The following is a 25,456-nucleotide window of genomic DNA, read 5'->3' as shown; positions in this document are numbered from 1 at the left end:
GGAATGACCTACATAACACACCCCCTCTTCAAAAAAAGAAAATTTTTCAAAGAAAAATCTTTCTTTTACAAATGTAATCTTGAAAAGGATTTAAGTACTCAAATTTTGTTTTACTCTAAAGTAAAGTTTCTTGAAAGTGAACAACAATAAAATTTCTTGAAAGTGAACAACAATAACTCTAAATACGAGAGAGACAGTCTGCAATTAAATTGTCTCTGCCTTTGATATGTCTAATATCAAGATTAAACTCCTGTAACATTAAACTCCATCTTAGCAATCTCTGATTTTTGCCTTTAAATTTCTGCAGAAAAAAAGAGGGTTGTGATCAATATAAACCACTATTGGCTGATTTGAAGAAGTAACATAAACTTCAAAATGCTGTAAAGCTAATATCAAAGATAAACACTCTTTTTCAATTGTAGAGTAGTTTCTCTGGGATTTGTTAAATTTGCGTGAAAAATAGCAAACAGGATGATCTACACCATGACTATCCTCTTGCAATAAAACAGCACCAGCAGCCGTATCACTAGCATCTACAGCTAATTTGAATGGCAAAGTGAAATCTGGTGCAGACAACACTGGGGCACTTTGCAGTATGGCTTTAAGTGTATCAAATGCCTGTTGGCATCGCTCTGACCAAACAAACTTTACTTTCTTTTTAAGTAAGTTAGTCAAAGGCTCAGTAATTGTGGAGAAATTTGGACAGAATTTTCTGTAGTAACCAGCCATACCGAGAAAGCGCATCAGTTGTCGTTTGCAGTTTGGTATGGGAAAACTTGAAATGGCACTGATTTTGGCATCAACAGGTTTTACCTCACCCTGTCCTACAGTATGTCCGAGGTAAGTTACCCTAGCCCAACCAAACTCAGATTTGGCAAGGTTGACAGTCAACATTGCTTTGCTCAGTCTCTCAAAGAACTTCCGCATGAGCTTGATGTGTTCCTCCCAGGTGTCACTATACAGGACGACGTCGTCAACGTAGGCTGCACACCCGTCTAGCCCGGATATGACGTCGTTGATCATCCGTTGGAACGTTGCCGGAGAGTTCTTCATTCCGAATGGCATCACCTTGTACTGGAACAATCCGTCTGGTGTAACAAAGGCGGATATTTCACGAGCACGATCCGTCAGAGGGACTTGCCAAAATCCCTTCAGTAGGTCAAATTTTGTCACATACTTGGCTTTTCCCACTCGGTCGATGCAGTCATCAATCCTCGGGATTGGGAAAGTGTCTGTCTTTGTTAAAGTGTTGACCTTCCTAAAGTCCGTGCACATACGATAACTGTGGTCTGATTTGGGAACAAGTATGCACGGCGAACTCCAGTTACTTTTACTGGGTTCAATAAAGTCATTGTCCAGCAGGTATTTGACTTCTTCCTGGAGATATTTCGCTTTTGTTGGATTCAGTCTGTATGGATGTTGTTTTACAGGCTTACTGTCCCCAACATCAACGTCGTGATAGATGACGTTTGTCCTCGTTGGAACATCTTGAAACAGGTGTTTATATTCATGGAGCAGTTCTTTCACCTGTTGTTGTTGTTCTGGCTGGAGGTGTGCCAACTTTGTAGACTCCAGCTTCTCCAGGATTTCTGAGTTCTGAAGCTTGACCGAGCCCAGCTTTGAGTTTAGAGTATTTTCACTCAAGTCAGTTTCAGTATCACTATCTTCATAATGGCCAGAACTGACTGTACTGACAGGCTTTGTTTAAATAGGATTATCCCTATCCAAATATGGCTTAAGCATATTTATGTGACATAGCTGTTTTTGTTTTCGTCTGTCAGGTGTTATTATGATGTAATTTAAATCACTCAATTTCTTATCAATTAGGTACGACCCACAGTAACGAGCATGGAGTGGTTTGCCAGGAACCGGAAGTAGAACAAGAACTTTTTGACCTGGTTCAAACTTCCGTTTTGAGGTGCTTTTATCATATTTGGTTTTCATTGACTGCTGAGATGACTCAAGATTTTCTCTGGCTAATTCACATGCTTTAGAGAGTTTTGTACGAAAATCTGACACATATTGCAAAATATTCAGACAATCATCATCGTCTGATAGGAATTTCTCTTTAACGAGCTTAAGTGGGCCACGGACTGTATGTCCAAATACAAGCTCAAATGGGCTAAAACCAAGAGACTCTTGAATTGACTCTCTAACAGCAAAGAGCAGAAAATGAATTCCTTCATCCCACTGCTTCTCTGTGTCAAAACAGTAGGTCCTAACCATGTTTTTCAAAGTTTGATGAAATCGCTCAAGAGCACCCTGACTTTCTGGATGATAGGCGGATGACCTATACTGTTTAATGCCTAGCTGATCCATTACTTGTTGAAAAATACCAGACATAAAGTTGGAGCCTTGATCGGACTGGACACATTTAGGGAGGCCAAATAAAGTGAAAAATTTGACTAAAGCTCTCACTATAGTCTTTGTCTTTATGTTTCTCAGTGGTATGGCTTCTGGGAACCGAGTTGATGTACACATAATTGTCAACATGTACTCATTTCCTGATCTTGTTTTTGGTAGGGCCCAACACAGTCTATTAGTATCCTACTAAATGGTTCTTGAAATGCAGGAATTGGCTGTAAAGGGGCCTTTGGAATGGTCTGATTTGGCTTTCCTACCATTTGACATGTGTGACAAGTTTTACAGAAATGTGCTACATCCTGCCTGAGATTAGGCCAATAAAAGTGACTGAGAATTTTATGATAAGTTTTCCTGACTCCTAAGTGACCAGCCCAGGGCGTTTCATGGGCCAGGCGCAATATTTCAGCACGGTAGGGCTTTGGAACCACAATTTGATGTTTTATAGCCCAATCGTCATCAACCAAGACATCTGGAGGTCTCCATTTACGCATGAGAATACCAGATTTTGTATAATAGGAAACAGAGCTATCTGAAGTTTTATCTTCATCATCTACCCTGTCAAACAAAGACAAAATATCTGGGTCTTTGTGTTGTTCTGCAATGAGATTTGATCTAGAAAATGTCTGACTTTGGTCAGCAGAAGTTTTACTGGAAGTTTCAAATCCACGAGGGATAACGGAATGATCCGTGTCAAACACCTGACTGAGAAAGGTGTCATTTAAGTCAACATCTGTGACATTATTTTTGAGAGTATTTTGATTCTCAGAAGTTTTCTTTGACATGGCTCGAGTAATGGCACATGATGGGAAAAGGCCGGGAATGTCTTCCTCTATTGGCTCTGGATTTTGATCTAAACTAGGATTATCAGTCACAAGTGGATTAGTAATGACCTTGTCCCCAGCAAGGTCGTTTCCAAGAAGAAGGTGAATCCCTTCAAAAGGCAAAAAAGGCCTAATACCTAAAGCCACAGGTCCAGAAACAAAGTCCGAAGACAAATAGACTTATGGAGAGGAACAGGAATGTAGTCATTACAATCTACCCCTTAATAAGAACTTTAGAACCTGAAAATGACTTTTCAGAAAACGGCAGGGTATCTGCCAACAAAAGAGACTGGGAAGCCCCGGTATCTCTTAAAATTTTGACAGGGGTAGCGGAAGAGAAATCACTAGAAAGTGATATAAAACCATTATGAATAAATGGCTCGAAAATACCCATAATGCTATCTTGAGAAGAATTGACCTTGACCTCATTAATTGGGGATAGAGGGGTTTAACCTCAGAAAATGTGTTGCACACATTATTAGACTCTAATTGAGTTGATGAAGAAATAAAGCCGGTTGGCTTAGATCCACTTTGACCACTTTGACCTTCACGTTTTCTTTTCAATTTGAAACAATCTGACATTAAATGGCCGTCTTTCTTACAATAATTACAGAAAGTGTACCAAACTGTTTGTCAGAAGGAGATTGAGACTTGGGATCTGATGATGTGGAAGTGTTACTTGAATTTTGTGAACTGTTTTCATTTGATTTCCTACTCTCCTTTGAAAAATTCTTGGATGAAAAGGAGGAGTTAAATTTACCTGCATTGTTTCTGTAGGAAAAGGACTGGGATGGTTTGCTGAGAAATGAAGATTTGTGGGTCAATGAATAATCATCGGCCAAACGTGCAGCAACCTCCAATGTATCTGCCTTTTGTTCATTGATAAACGTCTTGATGTCACTCCGAATGCACCTTTTAAATTCCTCAATCAAAACAAGTTGTCGTAATTTGTCCTAATTCTGACAGACCTTTTCAGAAGAACACCAACGCTCAAACAGTTGTTCTTTTGTTCGAGCAAATTCAACATAATTTTGATCCTTTGCCTTCTCATAATCCCTAAATTTCTGATGGTATGCTTCAGGCACCAACTCATAGCCCTTGAGAATTAATTCCTTCACAGAATCATAATCTGAAGCCTGCTCTACTGACAATTGAATGTAAATTTCTCTGGCTTTACCCACCAAAGCACTCTGCAAAAGCATAGACCAGGACTCCTTAGGCCAATTCAGACTCTGAGCAATTTTCTCAAAATGAAGGAAATATTTATCAACATCCTTTTCTTGGAAAGGGGGGACTAACCTGAAATGCTTAGTGATGTCAAAACCGTGTGAAGGGAAGGATTTTCCTGACTGTCCAAGCTCTAAACGTTTCATTTCTAATCTTTCCTGCCTATCTTTCTCTCTCTGTCTTTCTTCCATTTCTAACGCATTTGTATTTTTCTTTTTCTATTTGTAATTCTAGTTTCTTGATCTCCAAATTTGTCTGCATTTCTAATTCTAATTTTCTGAGTTCAGAGGTAGACTCGGGCTCATAATCTTTCAGGGTGGATTCCTCAAATTGGCCTAAATCAACTAGATGTTTGGCAATACGGTACTGTATTTCCCTCTTGCGCATAGATCTTTTGACATCTACTTTAAGGAAATTTGCCAGTGCTATGAGGTTGTCTTTTCTGAGGGAATTAAATGTGTCCTGATCAAGGTCATCCATAAATTCGTCTGGTTTAAATTCCGCCATGATTAAATTTCGCTGGCTTCACAATATACAGTAGATTAGAAAATGCTGGCAAAATGTTGTCAAACGGCTGAAAATGTTCGTTTCCCGGACAAGCCCCCTATTTTGTTACGTGCAGAGGATACGAACAAAAAGGGGAACTCAGCAGTTTACGTTTAAACAAAATTTATTACGAAAATAAAACTGATTGCTAAGTCAGGGGTAGAGTACAAGCTTTAAAAGTGTACAGACTACTTATCTCAGCTGGGACGGCAAAGCTCCAGTCTCAGAGTTGTAACAGTCAGTCGGATGAATGAACAGTCCTTTGGCTTGCAGGCTTGAAGCTGCACAAAGTCCACAGTATAAATCCAGCGTTGACAGTGAAGGTCTTGAAAAGTCTTGAGAATGACTACTGCTGGAGTTTAGTAACACACAAGAGACACGATCCAAAAGTCTGACTGGAAGCTGTGCACGTCCCTTTTATAAAGGCATATAAGAACAATCTAGAACTTTTATTGACATGCTAATTACTGTTCTAAAATTATCTCTCTTACACAACTAATCAACTTTCCAGAACATTCCAAACATGACTAATTGAATTCAAGGTTGTGAGGTCATCAAGGGCAGTGACCTTGAGAATGTTCTAGACTAATTGAACTCAGGTCATGATGAGTGTGGGGGGAATGACCTACATAACAATAGAGATAGAGAAAGTTCTAATTTCCATTTATGGTTGACTTGGTAAGGATAAAATAAGATTACTTTTTGAGGAAAAAAATAGAGTGGTCAATTAAAAGAGTGGTCAAAGTGATAGGGTTTTTATGGTAAAGCTGGGCTGTAAGATTCATCATGTGCTATTTATAGCAATTATGCAATCTGTGTAAACAGTGCAATGAAAGTGTAACATGATTCCTTATAATGCTTTTGATGACCTTGAACTTCTTAAGTTTCAAACATTTGTCTCTTCAGTGTGCTTTCTCTGAGTACGTACAGTCTCAACTTATTCAACAGAACTTACTTACAATGTTAATTTGAAAGTTAAAATGTGCTTGGTTAATAGGATAAAAATACTGATATTAAAAGATAACCAGCTCAAGATTCTTTATAACCTGATAGATATGCTGTTTTTTATGACGTAAATCTTGATTTAAACAAGTCTTGTTTACTTCAATTAGAATGTAATTAATTCTCGTTTATTTGCTATTATAGACTAATATAGTCTGATGAAATATGCAAATCTGTATTTTTACGGAATTTTTTTCCATTTTTGGTCAGGCCATCCTGAAATGAGCTATCAAAGATATCCACCTTCTTCATCAATACATGTGTCACAAAAGGTTATTCTCTACATAACGCAGCAGAGCTCTGTCAACTGTTGAGTCGCTTGTTTTTTCAAAACCGCTGGTCAGACAGCTTTAAATTTGGTTTACATGTCCCTAGGATGACCTTAGTGAGATAATTTCATACAGTCAGGAAATACTTAATTTTGTATCCATGTCTATAGTAGCTTCAGGGACTTTGGCCCTATGTTTTTACATTTGAATTCTAGTCTGGACCAGAGTTCAATAACAATCTAGTTCATGTACAGGCTGAGTTCACAATCTGAATACTGTCAATGTCAACATCCTCTTGGTAGTAGATCAAGAAACTAGTGGACATTAAAATCAAAATCGTTAAAAATCATTTAAAATTATAGCTGCTGACCTTTTTATTGAATAATAAACCTATTCAGAATTGTATTTACATCTTACGGTTACCTTCTTCTAGTTCATAAATGTCAGATAAAACTCATATTCTAGTATTCAGTAACCTAGAAGAGTCACCGTATTAAAGCTTTATTACTGACAAAAAAGTATCATTGGGTTACAAAGCAACAACTCTTGTGAGCATATTCATTCATTTGAATTTCATGATTGCGATTAATCAAGCCAGAATTGTCTGTGTAGTCGTTACATTTGTTGTAAGGTTCAGATGTATTTAGCAGCTTTGCAAATTGTTGCTTTTTTCATTGCGTCACAGATTTCTTGGGAAGAACAGAAATTAGAGTCTCGGACATCAAGAAGGAACTATCAGAACAAAAGACGAGAGGGCCATTGGTCAAGAAAGTGTTGTTACATGAAGTAGAAACTGGTGAAGTCAGCATGAAACTGGATTTGCAGTTGTTCAGCAGTAACTCATGACTTGGGTGACGATGAACGTAGAAAGGAATATTGTATTGAAATCTTGGATTTTGCAGGAACTTTGTGTTGTGCAACAATTATGAGTAAGACAAGATGGTAGCAACGTTGGTGAGATTGAACATAACAATATTGCTAGTTTGGAGTTCTGCAAAATGAACCTGCTATTCAACGTTAAAGCCGCAACATTATCATTCAAAACTTATGTATGAGTCAAATACAAAAGGAATTTGCTATAAATATATGTAAATATCAGGGAACTTCTGTGTCTGTGGAGTTCAGAAAGAAAAGGGACACAAAATACGACATTATCATTGTAAGATGTTTGTACTTGTAATAAGTCTGAAAGTTTTTTTAATTTAAAAGTATCTATGTCATATGTTTTTTTAAGTCCAGGATATGTATGAAAGGTTCATTTCTACTTAGTGTACCCCAAGGTAACAGTTTTTATCATGCTTGACAACTTTGTTTTATCAGGTCCGTTGGAAGATTGTTAGGTTGACTTTTATAAATAATGAGGGTAAATTTTGAAAGGGCCTCTCCTGATCGTGTTTTCAGATCAGTTCAATAGAATACATTTCATGAAAGTACTAGAATGGAATATGACATCATGTGGCAAATTTGTAATCTTATTATGCATGTTTGAAAGAATTTTTTTTATAATTGAGTAGTTTTGAATGGAATCATGTCCGCAAGTTCACCAGAGAGAGGGAGTGAAGAAGGGGGGAGGGAATGAGGAAGAGAGTGACTCTAAAATTTATAAAGACAGTGATAAGTGTATGTTAATAACCTCAGTAAATATTTGCCATAATTCTTGCGATATTGTTGAAATTTTTTATTGTTACCCGTAAAGCAAGATCTCTGTATGTTTAATTTTCTCACAGATTATTGCAAGTGTAAAAGATGTCTATTAAAGTGTGTCATTTTTCATCATTATTTTGATGATCGGGATATAGGATATAGAATGAAGCAATGTGCTTCAGAGTACCGACTATGTATGTGAAGCATTCCATGAATTACCAAATGTCATTTGAAAGCTGTGAGTTGTGCAAGCAACTCACCCATCCATCTGCTAATACTTTCTAAATCATGTGATAAAATTTGAAGAATCTCTGAAAAAAATCGAATTTCATCAAATCCTGACATCAAAGAAAGTTTTTTAAAATTTGCCTGAATTCACAGAAACTACATTGTTAATTCATCTGTTCCTTAATTGAAATTATGCTATGAAAATTGTCAAACTTGCTAATGAGCGCACAAGTATACAAACATGTATTCACTGATACTGTTCAGATACGTATCTTCTTATCCTGTTTCTTTACAAAATAACTGCTGTCGGTAATTTTAATAAAAAAAAATAATGAAATGTGTTATACAGTAATTCTACCGCAACATATGTGAATTAGCTGTGTAACACCCTGTATATGTGATCCCATGCCTCATACAAGACCAATGCATGTAGATACCAGTCTTCACAGTTATTACACTGAGTGTACCAGAGAATCTTCAAATAGGACACAAGCATACACTTCTAGTGTCTCTGTAGTATATTTTTGTGGTATTTTATTGCCATATGTAGAAAGCTCAGGTATTACGATAAACAGCCTAGTCTGGTTCCACAGATCACAAAAAGTATCAATTTTGGTTTTTAAAGGGAGTGTTTTTACAGTATTACAACCAGTGCCAGAATATTGCTCCATCTTTTCAAGGTCTACATTGAGTTTGGCGCCACCAACCAAACTCTAATTGCTAATTATCATAAATACATTATCAGAAGCTCAAACTGAAAATTACCACGAATTTTGAAGCTTTAATTATTTTTAATACACAGTGTAATTTCTACATCAAACAAGTAGTTGTACATAATGATCTTTGTTGAAGCTGAGAAAGGTTGAGACTTAGCAGCAATTACCAAATATATGATATGGTGATATCCTTAAAGTCTATTACTCAAAGATGTGCAGTATCCACTGACGACAATCAACAAAATATAGCTTTGATTTTTGTACAGCATTTTGGAAAGCTTTCAAAGAATTTTTAATATATACCCAGAATAAATGGTATAGTGACTCTAAGAGGGGCTAGTATGAGATAAAATGGCCTGTCAATGGTTCTACTCCTGAATAAAAAGGACGTGCAGTATTTTTTTACGCACTCCGTATGCCCAAGGGATCACGTGATCATGGTACAAAAGCATGTGTGCAAAAGCGAACAAAAATACACGCATGTCTATGCGTATTTGTGCATATGGCTTTGTTTTAACCATGGTTGATTCGAACTCCAGGCTTAGTCTATTACTGAAAATGTACATTATACATTTTAAAGAACCCTTCCACCCCTTTTTGTCTCTTTTGAAGTCCACATTTACGATAGCAAACAATAGGATTGTACCATTACTTGGTAATAGTAGGGTGACAGCTTGCAACCTGCCAGTCTCTGTATCTTTCTGACTCCCATCATTGTGATACAGTCGTCTTAACAACTTCAGCCAATTTCCAATGGCATTTATGACAAATTCACAATACTTTATAGAGGTAGGGAACTAGTGTATACACAGTGTTGTTCAAGTAGAGACCACTTCACGGTAAAATATCTGTGGTCTCACTTTCTCTTTTAAACCTTTAGAATTGACTGTATTGAGATTTTTATGATTTTTCTTCTCTCGAACTGACTTCTCTGTATATACTTTCTGTCTCATTTCAGAATTCATGTTTGAAATATTTTAAAATACCCAAGGAGCAAAAAGTCAATTATATCATTGTAGGTCTGTATAACACAAATTGTTGAAATAAACTGTGTTGATATCATGTTTTTGAGATATATAAATCCGCCTTATTTTTTGCCATATGGTGACCGTATGGATCTATAACGTGTGTGTTTTCAATCACTACTAGTAAGATGCCCTGTGATGACCTTGTGGGAACTCTATGTGTTATCAATTAGTTACATGAGGCTGAGCAACACTTGTAAATTGATTCCTTTGGGTTTCAGTGTCACCTTCAATTGTCTCTCACTTCTTGGTATTCAATGATTCACACACCAGCATCAGAGTGAATTTCATATTGTGACTTCATTGAAGAAGACAATATACGAAGATCCCCATGCTGAGTATGCTAATTAGTAAACTTTTTAAAAGTTTTGATCAAATGCCTTTAAAGGTATACAGTCACCTGTAATCTAAATATACCCATATAAGGTTAAAGGGGAGTTCCTTGGTATTCAAAATGCCCATGTGAGGGCGCTGTTTTTAAAAAGCGGCCACCCGCTTAAAATCTGTGATTGGTTGGATTTTCTTTCCATGGTAACTGTAGCAAAATTGGAACAGGTGACAGTATTACCTTTAAATCGAAGCTCACAAATTCTAATTGTACATTTGAAAAATCAGTTACTTTTGATGACCTAATTGTTGCAAAATAATCAATTTTTTGCAAGGAACACCATTCATGCGGTCACTTTCAACAAAGTGAAACCAGCTGAAGAGTGCATGTTTGGAAACAGTATCCTAGCAACACTTCCAAGATAAACAGAAGACAGATCAAGGGGCAGTAGCTGTAACTTTTGACAATATTAATTTTTTTTTTTTAAAAGGACAAATCTAGTCTGGACTAAATTTTACCTTTAAATCATGGAACTACTGCATAGAATTACTCCTGTACAAGCAGTATTGACAAGTTATACATTATGTGTTTGGGCATCACATTGTTTGGGCATGATGTAAAGAGGGAAGTGAGAAACAGATCAAAAGCAGAGCAAAAGTTGTACCTATTGAACCTCCTTCTGGCCAACTCTCATCATATCCTACAGCTGTTGTAAAGGACGACTGATCATGAGTGGGTGCCTGTTCTCATTGCCTGTGATTTGAAACACACACCAAGTTCTATTCTCAATCACACACTGGACATAAATAGCATTAAGCACACAAAGAGAATACTAGACACTCTAATCAACTGAACACACTTTTTATTACAATTTTGAATGCAGCAGCAGTTTTTATTGCTGCAGATATTACAATAAATTTATCAGGATACGTGTTTATATAGAACAGTATATCTAAAACCTGAATGCTGAAGTTACAGCAGAATTAGGCAAAACGCACACATCAAATATCACAACCAAAACAATACTACACGCTTTCTTTCAGTAGACCAGACAGTCTCCTAACTTTAGACGCTGTTGACATATCTACATATTTGTCACCAATGTTGACAACCATGCCACCAATGATCTTGGGGTCAACCTAGGAAGAAATGAAGAGAAGCCATATATGAACATAGGTAACTGTAAAAGCTGTGGATAACAAACTCTTTCTAGACCATGGTATAATATGGCTGAACCTAGCTGCCAAGAAGAGGTAGGTGTGAGGATGAGCGAAACTAAAAATCTGTCATTTACCTGTCTGGAAAATATAGTTCCATGAATGTACTCATATATCTTTGTTTATAACGATTACATACTGAGCAATGGTAGATCATAACTCAGAACCTTTCTTGTTACGGATTTCACCTAAAGAGAAAACTTTCCCTTGGGTGTGAATTTGTGCATGGCAGAGATTTTTGATAGGATAGTCTATAGAAGCATGAATAATCATTCATCATTTGCAGGTACACCATCCCTGTGCAAAAAGGTACTTGCCATAGAAGGTCGGTAAACCCAATCATACATACAATACTGAGATCTCTCAATAAGCAAAAAAGTCTACTAAAATTCTACCATTCACATAAAAGGTCTACGTCATCTCAATCAGCTTTCTTTGACAGTTGTGCACTCAGAAAAACTTCAAATGGATTTTTTGTGACCCAAGTTGGACTAGAGTGGAATATTAAACACACAAGGCTTGGTATGCTCCAGACAGCTTTCTTACCCTTGTTTCAAGTTTGAGTGATTCTCCTTTCTTGAGGAATCCCTTGATGGCATCTTGCAAACTCTTCAATTCTTTGTCATCAAGAGGCTGGAAACCAAACATAAAATATACTTGATTTGGTAAACTAGATTACAATCAATCTGTCCAAACAGTACCACAGTGTCACAAATGTTGCCATTGTACAGGTCCATGTTACTCTTGGTTACATTGCTCAAAATTTTCATTTCAAAATCTATCACATGTGAATTTGGTATTTTAACTCATCACAAATTGCACCACATATACAATGCCTGATCAAAGGTAATAAGGTTTCCAACTAACAGTGCTGGGATCCTCCTTGGCATACCATATCTATTCCACCAAGGAAAGCAAAATTGCAATTGAGATTTCCATACTAAGTAACTAGTTACCTGCACAAAAATACCATTCTATGATATAGTCATAACACACTGTGTTCAAATCTTCACTTTGCATATCAAACTTCAAAAACAAAAAAATTCACTGTGAACACATTTCAATAATGCTAAAAAACCCATCGCAACGATGCATACCTGTGCGGTCGTTGCAACACATATAACTTCACCGCGGTGAGCGCTCATGATACGACCAAATGCAGTCAGCACATCTGGGATCTGTTTCATTCGCCCATTTTCAACAAGCAGTGAAAACATGTTGACCGTCACTGGGTTGCATTTCTGTTTGTTGAGAACTCCAACCAATGCCTCTGGAAACAAAGAAAAATTGTAACATTTTTACTGTTTGTCATTCTGACAATGTAGCAAATCATTGGCTCACAGACGCTGTTATAAGGCAATAATGCAAACTCCTGAATCAGAATTGATTTTTGTGACTTCAAGAGATTAGCGTACAGATTAACTCACACCAGATGACAATATGATACCGACTATAAAAGAATCTGAGAAACTACATGGTTTATAAAGAGACTTTGTCCATGGTTAAGGCAGGGCTTGACAATTTTTTTTCCAGTTCACTTGTCCGTCGGACAAGTGGATTTTCAATTTCACTTGTCCTCTCAAAATTTTACTTGTCCTCCATTTGTAATAATCAAGACCAAAATGCTTGTGACGAAGTCCGTAGCGGCTTTCAGGGCTTTCTTATCTTGGTAATTTTCGCCGATGTTGACGCCGATTTTTTTCAAAAGTTTACATTCAAGTAGGTCTGTGTGTTTCCGGCGTCATACGGCCTCCACCACAAGAGGCCGTATAACGCCGGGAACTAACAGACCTGTACGCAGAGCTAACAATGAATTTGAGGGTACATATCATACATCGGCTTCCCGTTTTTGGCAAGCATAAATGCCGTCGTAAAAAGATTGGTCAGTTTCTATCGCTGGTCGTCGTCGTCATTCGGTTCACGCATTGCGAGTGCATGCTATCGGATTGTTGGCAAGTGAAACCGTACTATCGGGCTCAGCGGGACCCACAAAATTTCCACAATCATTGTCCCCGTCACGATCTCATCTGCGATGCACCAAACAGTCCAAATGCGGTTGACTAAACTCGTGAGACCTTATCGATTCAACGCGAAACATGTCGTATCTGTCAAGCAAAGCATTTCGCTTGGTTTGGTCATGGAGGTAGTCTCTACCCTTCCTACCTCCATGCTTTGGCAATGGTGGGGTATTTGAGACACGACGTACTGAACATTTTGGAACCGTCATAATTCAACCAAGGCCACTGTGCTTTCCAAATTCCTTTTCGGGAGATAACGTCTACGGCGTTTTTCCTCATCATAACGCTTATGTTTAGATCTTTTGTCAGAAACATCGATCATCACATCGAGTCGTCGATTCTCAGACGATCCCACTCACGCTGGCCCTCGTGGCGCCGTCGTAAATCATCACAATGTCGTTTCTCAGAGTTACACGATGCCCATCGTCGTAAACTACGTGCCTCTTTACGGCAACAACTTTGCTTGGTTTTTGCGTAGGTCTGCGGAGCGGAAATTACGCTCTGGCTCGCGAAAATGCACAATGCCTTGTTTGCATTAGTGGAAATATTACCGTAAAATACTCATATTTACAGCGATCACTCCACAAACTATCTGCCAACAATGTTCGTCTACCTCGCGAGGCCGCATAAATGATTTTGAAGTACTGCACAGTCGATTGCCAATAAGCACTATGGCATTGGGTTTTGCAATTTTTTACCTAATTTGTTGGGGCGGAGCAGTCAGCATACAACAAAGAAATGCTGTTTACGCCAAGTTTTAAGCAACTTTTTAATTGGCGATGAAACGATTTCATGTCGATCATCGAAAAATTGCAACATTGTGTGAGTCGGCAAATGAATCGCAGAAGAACGTCACAATTGTATCTAAAAAAGTCAGTGATTGACATTTATTTTGTGTGAACGACAACGCAAATCGGGCGACACCGCAACTCAGGTTCGCGTTGATTGCGCCAGAAGTTGTATAAACAACTTGTCCGGCGGGCGACCAGATTTATTTTTGACTTGCCCGAACGTAAATTTCACTTGTCCCGGGCGTCGGGCGATAGGAATTGTCAAGCCCTGGTTAAGGGACATAATCCTTGATGTACTAGAGCAGTACCAACATGTATCTAATTAATACAACACACTTTGTTACGTTTTCATTTAATTTTAATGCATTGACAGTGTTTGTAATTTTTGTTTATTTGCTTGTTATTTGGTCCTTCCATTGGACGAGAAGCCCATTTACATGTTGATGTACCCATTACCTGGTTTTCAATTCAGAGAAGCGGAATGCCCTGCTCATGAACACTACACCATACAACCCAGTACATTCTCAAACTCAACATCTGATGACGATGAGCCCACTATTCTGGGGACCAGCCCTGGTCTCCAACTCCCCATACTTTGATTGTGAGTTCAGTGCTCCAACCACTGGGCCATGGATGCCTGCTTCTAGTTAGCAAAGCCCAACCAAGAATATTCCTCTTTAACCCTTAAGAGACGCCATAGACTTTCATGCAATATAGCCTCCCATGCCAAGAACTTTTTGAACCAATAAACTTGACATGTTACACTTCTTTTAGACAGGTACAGTGTGTTTCCTGTGATTGGAAGCCCAGCCAAACCACTATGAATTTCAAAGATCAGGAAATGGAGAAGCTTCGAGAAGTCTTTCCATGTTTGGTTTAGCAAATGGGGGTGGGAAAATGGGCTTAAAATGCACATTTTTGGTTCAAAATGTATTGAAAATGAATAAAAGACTCTAAAAATAGATCTTATCGTCCAAAAACCTGCAAACTTTTACACATTTTAAATGTCATGAAAAGACACATATTTTGGTGAAAATTTTCAGCAGCGGAACTTATCAAATGTAAATAATAAACAAACAAACAATTGTTGATATTTGTCAATAATACAAATACCACATACCCTTCAACACAACTACACAAAAGCATATAACACAAGTGAAATACAGCTCAAGACAATTTTAATCAGCAACATGATTGAATTTCGTAAACAACATCTTTTATTCATTTGTCGTTTATTTATTTATTTGTTTGTTTGTTTGTTTGTTTGTTTGTGTATTTCTTTCTGCATCGAAAGGTGAAACCATGTAACCAGGAAAATCTGTTTTTATTTTTTTATTTGGATTCTGATTGCTATCAGATATAATTAAATTGTTGTTGTTCTGGAATGAATGTTGCCATTAAAGTTAGAGAGGATATGTTTGAAAGATTTTGGCATTGCAAGTAAACACAAACAACTAATTTGATTGATATCATGAACAAGCTGCCATCTTACAAGGCAATTCAAATCAGAGCCTGTATTCAGCTAGTACGTTATTAGCTACCCTGTGATTGGCAAACGACGAAAAATTTCACCACAAAAACGCACTACCTGAACTTCTGAGAAATAAATTCGATTCAAGAACTAAATAAAGTAAGTTTGAGGTACAATAAGAACGACATTCGCCTCTGAACGCTTTCGATAACCGTACTGGCCCTGACGTTTGATCGCGACGTCTCCGTAAATCATGACAGTCAATGTGAACACATACGAAAGTTTGATCACATATTTTGACGAGCACGCAACATAATTCGCCAGTAAATGAACAGAACCAAAAGGTATGATATAAATAATTACATATCGGGTATATTTCGACAAAAGAATATGTTATAGACATAGGAATATGACGCGAGATCAACAGTTCGGAACGTGCCGTGTTGTACGTTTTGTACACACAAACCCGTGATCGGCGGCCATCTTGGCCGTCTCGATACACGGTGAAGAATGCCGCGATACCAAAGTTTACTTGACATAAACAGACCTTATCGCTCCAAAATCACAGATTAAATTAAGATCTCGTGAAAATCCTTTCAAATTTCTTCATCATTAGTGTTTTCGGCCTAGAAAACCGAACTGACATACTCAAACTTGAGCTTTCAGAGAGGCTGGTCAATGCGATGCTCCGTGGTGACGCCATTCAAGCCGCTGTTCAACTTCAAAATCACGTTCGGTCGATCAAAAAAGTCTTCATTTTCTCAGAGATTATCCTCAAAAATTACCAAAATATGTCATTTCTATAAAGAAATGGCCAATAACTTGTCACAAAACAATCGTCTTTAGGATGTACAGCAGGAAAAAGCGTTCAGAATGTCTCTCACTTCGGCGAAGTCAGCGACCAGATCTGATTAGATATTCACGGTAAAAATAGTCCACCCGATTTCGTCGAAAGGTCGCTCAAATTACTGGAAATTGCCGTAGCTACAACTGATGATGTCATTATTTTAGTCCTTATATGGACCTGAAGTGGGTTCAAAGGCAAGGAATGGATTTTTTTGTCAGGTGACCTGTTAAACGCGGGAAATCAAGTTCCAAACTTTGCCTGAGCGAACCTCAGGCCGTGTACGGATATATCCGTGCATGGCGCTGAGCGTGAGTTGGGCGTGTACGATATATACGGGCATGGCGTTTTAAGGTTAAAGCAGTATGCCCCTTAAAAGTGACGCACTAAACTTTTGCTAGAATTCCTTAACCCTTTCACCACCATGGTTTGAACCAATCTCATTGTATTCTATGGTAAAATTGAATCACCAGAGAAGGATATGGGGTGAAAGGGTTTATGAAACTTTCAACCATACTTTTACAAAAGCAAGAATAAAAGTCAGTGTTCACTGTGCAAAATTTGGTGCTTGAGAAACAAATTACATAGCATTTATTGATATCTGAAATTCAAAATGGCTGCCATCTCTGTGTTAGCTCTAAGCCCAAAAAATTAAACTTCATCAATTTTTGAAAAAATTAAGATATTAAAAGCTTTTCTTACTCAAAGAGCTTTAAAATAAATCTCTGCAAGTGGTAGACCAGAAAAGTACTGAAAAAATTTGAAATTCCTAATACATGTCCCTGTGGTGTGCTCTACCTTAAAGTTATGTCTGTGATATGTAATGCACAATCAAAATTTGTGTTTTGGTAAAATATCACAATAGAGATGTTTGCATGGAACACTATACCTCTTTTGTCACTTCTTTTCAGTGTGGGGTTGAATACATACTCTGCAAACTTGACATCTTTTTCAAACAGCTCCTACAGAAAAAAAATACCACAATCATTCGGTGTCGCTCAAATATGATCAGAATTGGTATATACCAGTATGGGTACGAAGATCAACAATACATATTGTTTCTATCTGTTCAGTGCAGGAAAATTCTACGCTGATGTTATGACAATGATTTCCGCACAGTACAACCAGAAAAACAACAAGAAATATTTAAACCAGAAAAAAAAGAATGACAAAAGTAAATAAGGTCTGAAACTTTAGGTACTGGAGGTCAACTTTAGCAACATGCATAGCAGAAACAGTTAGTCCCTCTTAGTTGGACCATAGACAGTCTTCCCCCCTCTACTGTCTATGGTTTGATCTGGTCTGTTAATATGTAACAGTTCATAAACAATGACAGGAAATGACTCAAGCCTGTTTCAGACACTGGCCATCACTCCTGCACATTTGCAGGATTTTCGCTTTTTCTTACCTCATTTGCACATTTTTGACACTGACATGTTCATTTGAACAAATTCACATCTCAACTCCTACATCTACCTGTACACCAAATACTGAGATGGCAGCTTGGCGGTATGGGAGCCTTTGTGTGTGACGGACATACATCCGCACATACATACCCACAAATATACAGACATACAGACGCCATCGACTCATCATATAAGCTCTTTTGGTATTTATATACAAAACCAAATATGAGCTAAAAACTGCCTTGTTTTGAATTTAAGCACACACAAAATAGCATACACTGCCAAGATATATACTTACATTAAGATAAAGTACAAGGCACACGTTCCTATCTTCATTCAAGACACCTCTTGATGTCTGGCCAACATGAACACTCAATTACATCTATCAACATTGAAAGCACTTCAATCTGGTACTCAAGGAGTTTCATGATACTTTCCAGTCACCTTCTTATGTGCTATATAATACCAGAATTTGTTTGATGTTGCATACATGTTACATTATGAAAAGCTGATTCCACATTTCAGTTCTAATTCTGATATTAGATACATTGATAATTATTGCTTGCACAGAATATAGAGGAGGAAGTAATACAAAAGTCATGTAAACATATACATACCTTAACTGCTGACATGTCTTTCTCTACTGCATCTAATTGTTTGCCTTTGCTGGCTGCTGAATACAAGGCATGGGCATATCGTCCTCCAATACCATGAACTTGAATCGGTGGCTATACAAAGACATTGAATGTGAGCAAAGCATTTAATATATGATCCAATTCTTTTACATTTCTTTTTGTACATTTTTACTTTTTGAGACATTTTCAAGGTTTAGTAGCTCAACTTTTTGAGGCACAGGTCATGTTAGTGGAAACACATCGAACTTATGTATAAGCAACAGGAGTATAAGTGATACTTTGATACTCAGTTCAGTTTACTCCATCGAACAAATGATGAAAACTTTGAGAGCAAAACATGATACTCAACTCACCTTGACCATCTGTGTTCTGACAACAGAGGTGCTAAAGCACCTTGCCTGAAACAGTACAACAATTAAAAGATTATATCAACATGGGCTTTTTCCATTCTACCAACGACAGTAAAATAGACACAGTAACCTTATATTTATAATGGCAATTTGGTTCAAGGTGTGATTGCATAAATATGAGACGACAATCAGAGGAAAATAAAAGACGCATATGTTGTGCATTTCTGCACAGTTGGACAAGTGCTGCGTGTTGATGACACCAAATCAGGGTGCCATTGGAAAGTAGTTGCCTGGAATAGCCCTGATCGCAAATGACGTCACTGTTCTCTCTCATTAATATGCATAAATAAACATTTGTCTGCATTTTTCACATAAACGACAAAATAAAACCTGCGAGTGTTAGAAAGCCTGAAAGGCTATTTAGCGTCACACTTATGCGTATGAATTGATGACTGAGACTAGATGCGGCAACAACAGCCCCGCATACAACGACAAAATTTGTCCGAATTTCAGCTTATTTGTCCGAAAGTCGCGCGCGTGCAGCTATATTTAGTAACAAACCCGAAATCGCGGCTATATTTAGTAACAAACCCGAAATCGCGATCAACGCTATAACACTTGCTGTTGTAGGTTGTCCTACCATTCCACTATGCATTACAATATCCAAAGTTGTGGTAGGATCATTAAGCACGGTTGGGGTAGAGTCACCGTGGATTAAGGATAGAAGCAATGGCATTCCTACTCATCCTGACCACAGGCGCTTGGAGTTTCCAGTGTAGTACACGTAGAAAAATACTTTACTCGTTACTGTACACTGAACACTCCAAGAGCCCAGACAACTCACAGAGTCACAGGCCTTCGTCTGTAATGCTATGTCATACTCTAGTCTTATGTCTTTGCTCTCAATTCAATTTATACATGGATCTGCGGCTTTCATCGTCAGCTACAAAAGTATGCAAACGATCTGTATCATTAGCGAAACAGGTCGGTCGTTCAGCAAAACGACCTTTCTAACTTCACAAGCTCAAATACTGTCTGTGCTCGGGATCGGATCTGAACACGATACAGAGGTCAGAAGTTTAATATGCCGGTAGCTAGCCGATACGCGATCGATTAGTTCAACTCGAAATGTTGCATTTTTCGATCCTGATTCACCGTAACCATCGACATAAACACTTCTCAAAGCGATAGTTGCATAGATGTAAAACTATTCAAAACTTAATGAAGGTCTTTCATCAAAAGTGTGAATGCACTTACAAGCATTAGTGACCTGGAGGCAGCCATCATGGAGGACTTCTGTAATGTCCCGGATGTGACAGAAACCCTCTAACTCTCCGTTGAAATTTTAGAGTACCTGTCAAGATTCGGCCTAAATTTCCTTTCTTTGCATAATTTTTTTACACAAAAATGTTTAAAACATCTCCAGTTTTAACTTTTTTTGTGGAATAAAAACTTACAATACTGTTGTTAGTTTGATTTTTATTTTGAAATTTAATTACAAGTTAAAGGCCCCAATTGACCTGTTCATCACAAGGAGGTCGGGTCATATGCAAATTTTCTGCACGTACATGAGACCGCACATGCAAGTAACTACGATTCCGTGATACATTTTTTTCTTCTCCGTTGCAGAATGCCACGATACGAGCTTTCGCTTATATTAAGAGTCCTTGATAGGGTAAGCACTTGAACGAATAAATGAAAGTTGTTGTTATGTGAATGTATACATATTGTAACACCAGTAAGTAAGAACTACACTACCACATGCAGCTCAACCGGCCACTTCAGTCTTCAAGATGTATTGAAAGAGGACGATGCTCTTTATTCAGACAGTCACTGTGCCATACGCATGAGATTTCCACGTTTTAACATCTAAAGTTAAGATTTGTGTTTAAAGTTATCTATTTTGCATCACATATTGGAGAAAATCAGTGATGGCCTCATTTAGCCAAGGAAAGCAACCCTATTCTCCACATAATGTACATGTTCTTTCGAAAAGTTGTCCCCTGCTAGTAAAGGTTAGAGTTTTGTGCTCGGGTAATACATCGCTTAGTAAATACAGAACGTGATCGATTTTCCCGGTTTTTCTATCGCCTTTCAGTCAGAAACCATTGCAGCCATGAGACGAGTTGGTGAAGCCATTATTGAAAGAGGCGGTTTGATAAGAGCAATTGAAAACCTGGGAGAGAAAAATTTGCCTTTCAAAATGATATCACACTCACAGGGTTACAGAAGTGGAAGGTAAGAACAGTTAATAGTGGAAAAATAACTCTTTGGTCCAGCTACTATGGAGAGAGACATTTCCAGGTTTTGAAGTCATACCAACACTGTCATTCTTACAATGATTTTTCTATACCAGTCACAATTCTACTGATATAAGATGTACCTAGACCTTTCAGTTCAGTCTTCTTTACAGATATTTCAGTAATAAGCAAATCCAATCAGCCAAGCTTCCCTACTGCTGGACTTGATCACTTGTGAACAGCCGGCTCTAGCTACTTTCAAAGTAGCTCTGCTCGGCAGGGCTGTGTGTTACTGGCGTTATACGGCCTCCCACCACAGCCGTATAACGCCGGTAACACACAGCCCTGCCATGCAGAGCTACTTTCAAAGTACTTCTTCAGGTACACAGTGGTAAGTTACAGTTGATAACTGTCTTCTATTAAGGGCCAGCATTATCCATGCGTCAACAATATCAGTATACATCAGACACAATGTGTTTTTCCAGCAAGGTGAATACCTGTATTTTATAAACTTTAAGGAGAAGAATAAGAAAGCATACCGCTCGTATAGATCAATACTGGTAATATTGAAAATATTAAAGCTTACCAAAATTGTACTGGTCTTCTTAAAATACAATATGTATTTTAATGACTTTAATTTTTCTTCAGATACATCATAATGGAGTTCGAAGGCAAGCCGACCATTGTCAAATCAATGCGTGAATATTTACGGCGAGATGTTGATGTCATCAGACCAGGTGTACTGAAACTTGACCCATACAAGAAGACACGGCCTGAATGTGATGGACCTGAACAGTCAACAGTCCAAAGATCACTCTCAGATGCATCATAGCATCAAAGGACAATTGTACTATAAAAGTGCTATTTTTGGAGATTTAAAGAAAAATATGTAAATTAAGTTTATAAATTGTGACCAGTATGAGTGTTTCCTTTCAGGACATACACATATGAACAATTTCATGATCTTCTGTACAGTCATTTACAAATGATGACCAAAGTTTAGAATTATCAATGAAATCAAAGCACAGAAGGATTGTTGTTCTTCATCAGTGTCAAATCCATACTATACAGGAACTTTTTTGGCATTATTTGGTTTTTAGTCCCCACGGACACCGTCCGGGGGGACTTATAGGTTTGGTCATGTCCGTTGCGTCCGTCCGTTCACGCAGATATCTCAGAGACGCCTGGAGCGATTTCGTTCAAACTTGGTACAAGGATAGTACCATACCTCATACAGATGCACGTCGATTTGTTTCACAATGCGATCAATTTGGCCGTGTTAGAGGACTTTTTAGTTTTCACCTCCATAGACTCCCATGTATAAGGCAGACCATAGACTCCCATGTATAAGGCAGACCGCAGACTCCATGTATAAGGCAGACCATAGACTCCCATGTATAAGGCAGTCCATAGACTCCCATGTATAAGGCAGTCCATAGACTCCCATGTATAAGGAAGTCCATAGACTCCCATGTATAAGGCAGTCCATAGACTCCCATGTATAAGGCAGTACATAGACTCCCATGTATAAGGCCAAGAAAAATAAAAATTTAGTTTCTCATCGTATTCATATTGCAAAAAGGATGCAGTGACACAGTTTTTAGTCCCCACAGATAAAGTCCAGGGGGCCTCATAGATTGGGTCATGTCAGTCCGTGAGTCCATCCATGTGAGTCCATCCGTTCACGCAGATATCTCGGATATTTTGACAAAATGTCACGTGACCTTGGGGACCTTTGACCTCAAATATACATATTTGTCCATAACTCAGTAACCACAAGTGCTACACCCTTCATATATGGTATGATGGGACACCTTATGACGCCACATATTGTTCCTCATTAATTATGTGCATATCTAATTTTGAGCGAGCCAATAGAGCTAGAGGTCTGATTTTTGGTATGTAGAGATACTTAGCAATACAATTTTTTTGACAAAATGTCACGTGACCTCGGTGACCTTTGACCCCAAATATACATAGTTGTCCATAACTCAGTAACCACAAGTGCTACACCCTTCATATCTGGTATGATTGGACACCTTATGACGCCACATATTGTACCTCAGTAATTATGTGCATATCTAATTTTGGAGCAAGCCAATAGAGGTAATGTATGATTTTTAGTATATAGGGATAGACTATAGGATAGAAATTTTTTGACAAAATGTCATGTGACCTCGATAACCTTTTACCTAAAATACACGATTATGTCAATAAATAGGTAACCACAAGTGCTATGTCCTTCATATTTGGTATGATGGGACACCTTATGACGCCACATATTGTACCTCATTAATTATGTGCATATCTAATTTTGAGCAAGCCAATAGAGGTAAATGTATGATTTTTAGTATATAGGGATAGACTATAGGATAGAAATTTTTTGACAAAATGTCATGTGACCTCGATAACCTTTTACCTAAAATACACGATTATGTCAATAAATAGGTAACCACAAGTGCTATGTCCTTTATATTTAGTAGGATGGGAGACCTTATGACACACATGCTTTACCTCGTTAATTATGCCCATATATATTTGTGGGCAAGCCAATAGAGCTAGAGGTCTGAATTTTGGCATATATGGATTAATTAGCAATACAAAGTTTTTTTCAAAATGTCACGTGACCTTGATGACCTTTGACCTTGAATATGCATATATATGCATAACTCAGTAACCACAAGTTCTTTACGCTTCAATTTTGATAGGATAATAGACCTTAAGATGTCACATCTTGTACCTCATTTATTATGCACATATGTATTTCTTGGCTGGCCGATACAGCTAGAGGTTTGATCTTTTTTCCCGATTTAGAACCATAACTTAGACATGCCTCTTGTTTCAAATTGGGAACAATGACATAGACCTATGTGTCCATAGATCTGAACATATACACTTTAGTGATACTTCTTAATGACCTCATTTCCCTGCCCCATCAAGACTAATACTCCTATTACAAGTGGGGACTATGTCATTGTCAATGACTTGTTATTTATATATATGACTATTATAATAGGGGGTAAAAAGTGAATTTTTGTTTTTCAAGTTCATACAATACTTTCTATGATCAACACTAGTAAATTATGCGTGACGCAAGATTTGAAGAAAACTTTTGCTACCCAAAGTACAGCAACTATCACACTTTGAACACAGGGGTCAGCAAAAAGGACCATGGAAAATGGAATACAATAGTTTTCCAAGCACCTTTATACTGACCCATGTGTTTTTAAATGAAAACTGTCATGTCTGACTCTAATTAGCATGTATTTCTGTTGGATGACCAAAATTGCATCATATTTTTGTTCAAATACTTGTCAGTGAATCTTTTAGCATGTTTTGAGATTCTGACCGATATAAGACTGACTTCTCAGACAATAAAAAACTGCCGAAACACTGCAAAAAGTTGTTCTGCATACTGAAACATATGAAGTCATCAGTCATCAAAAGCCTCCTGACCTGCTCATAGGTGTCACACAAATGTTCAATATATTCTGGAAATGCACACCATTTTCATCAAAGTATGTAAATGGCATTTATGCAAATAGGTCATAATAATTATTGAAGATTGATAATCCAGCATATTTGAAGTGTCAGAATAGAATATTAATGGTGAGCAATTACAGCAGTCCAGGATCAAGGAACAGGAATTGATTGCTAGAACCAGAGACTTTGTCATAAAGCTGGGTAGATGACACAGTGAATGCTAGTAGTATTTAATGATAAGAAATGTGTGGCAGGACTAGCAAAGTAGACTGCAGGATCACTAGACTGGTGGTGTTCATGGTCAATTGACTACTAAATATTTGACAGTTATTGTCATTTCTGTTCACAGAATGGCAACTTGCTCCATACTCTATAAATTATGACTCGGGTATTTTCATAATTTGATTGCTTTGCCTTTGTCAAAGAGATACGGAAAACCCAGAGTTTCCAAACTTCTGAATGTTTAATACAGCAGTTTGGGTAAATATGTTTTTGTATTGTATTGTCACAGCAAGTTTGTGTTCAAGAATAAAAGAATGCTTGTCAATTAATGTCACTTGGATGATTTATCTCTTTGCAATAGGTACAAATCATGAATAAATTTGGGTTCCCATTATCGTCAGTCTTTGAAAAAATGTATTTTGTTACTGCTATTGCATGTCATTCATACAATATGAATGGATTTCCTAATTTCTGACCAATGCCATTGAAGTTCGATAGTCAAGGAACTACCTAGTTCAGGTAACTTTTTTTGATCTGTGACCCCTGATTTTTGAATGAATACTTATGCCTGCTGTCATGACCATTAAACTGAAATACTTCTTGCCAAAG

At 37.7% G+C, this 25,456-nt stretch overlaps 3 protein-coding genes across 3 annotated transcripts in view; 2 read left to right on the top strand and 1 right to left on the bottom strand.

The window, feature by feature from the left end:
• The window catches only part of LOC139142840 (intersectin-1-like), a 76,916-nt gene extending 67,018 nt beyond the window's left edge, over positions 1-9,898 (top strand). Inside the window, 1 exon segment of the mRNA XM_070713006.1 lies at positions 6,915-9,898. Coding sequence (XP_070569107.1) covers positions 6,915-7,075 — 161 coding nt within the window. The 3' untranslated portion in view covers positions 7,076-9,898.
• Positions 9,899-11,015: 1,117 nt separating this feature from the next.
• Positions 11,016-20,206, bottom strand: LOC139142842 (ATP synthase subunit O, mitochondrial-like). Its single transcript, XM_070713008.1, has 7 exons — positions 20,160-20,206; positions 18,906-18,950; positions 18,535-18,645; positions 17,401-17,473; positions 12,485-12,657; positions 11,934-12,020; positions 11,016-11,309 (listed from the first exon to the last, which is right to left on the bottom strand). The coding sequence occupies exons 1-7, from the start codon at positions 20,187-20,189 to the stop codon at positions 11,196-11,198; spliced, it is 633 nt and encodes a 210-aa protein (XP_070569109.1). The 5' UTR covers positions 20,190-20,206; the 3' UTR covers positions 11,016-11,195.
• A 228-nt stretch (positions 20,207-20,434) lies between these two features.
• Positions 20,435-25,176, top strand: LOC139142843 (small ribosomal subunit protein bS6m-like). Its single transcript, XM_070713009.1, has 4 exons — positions 20,435-20,577; positions 21,001-21,140; positions 21,791-23,248; positions 23,475-25,176. Exons 1-3 carry the CDS (start codon positions 20,533-20,535, stop codon positions 21,972-21,974), a joined length of 369 nt encoding a protein of 122 aa, XP_070569110.1. The 5' UTR covers positions 20,435-20,532; the 3' UTR covers positions 21,975-23,248; positions 23,475-25,176.
• Positions 25,177-25,456: the final 280 nt, after the last annotated feature.

The sequence above is a fragment of the Ptychodera flava genome, chromosome 10 (genome assembly GCF_041260155.1).
Source record: "Ptychodera flava strain L36383 chromosome 10, AS_Pfla_20210202, whole genome shotgun sequence".
In the NCBI taxonomy this organism is placed as follows: domain Eukaryota; kingdom Metazoa; phylum Hemichordata; class Enteropneusta; family Ptychoderidae; genus Ptychodera; species Ptychodera flava.
The sequence above is the reverse complement of the archived record's forward strand: the minus strand, read 5'-3'. Positions and strand labels throughout refer to the sequence as shown.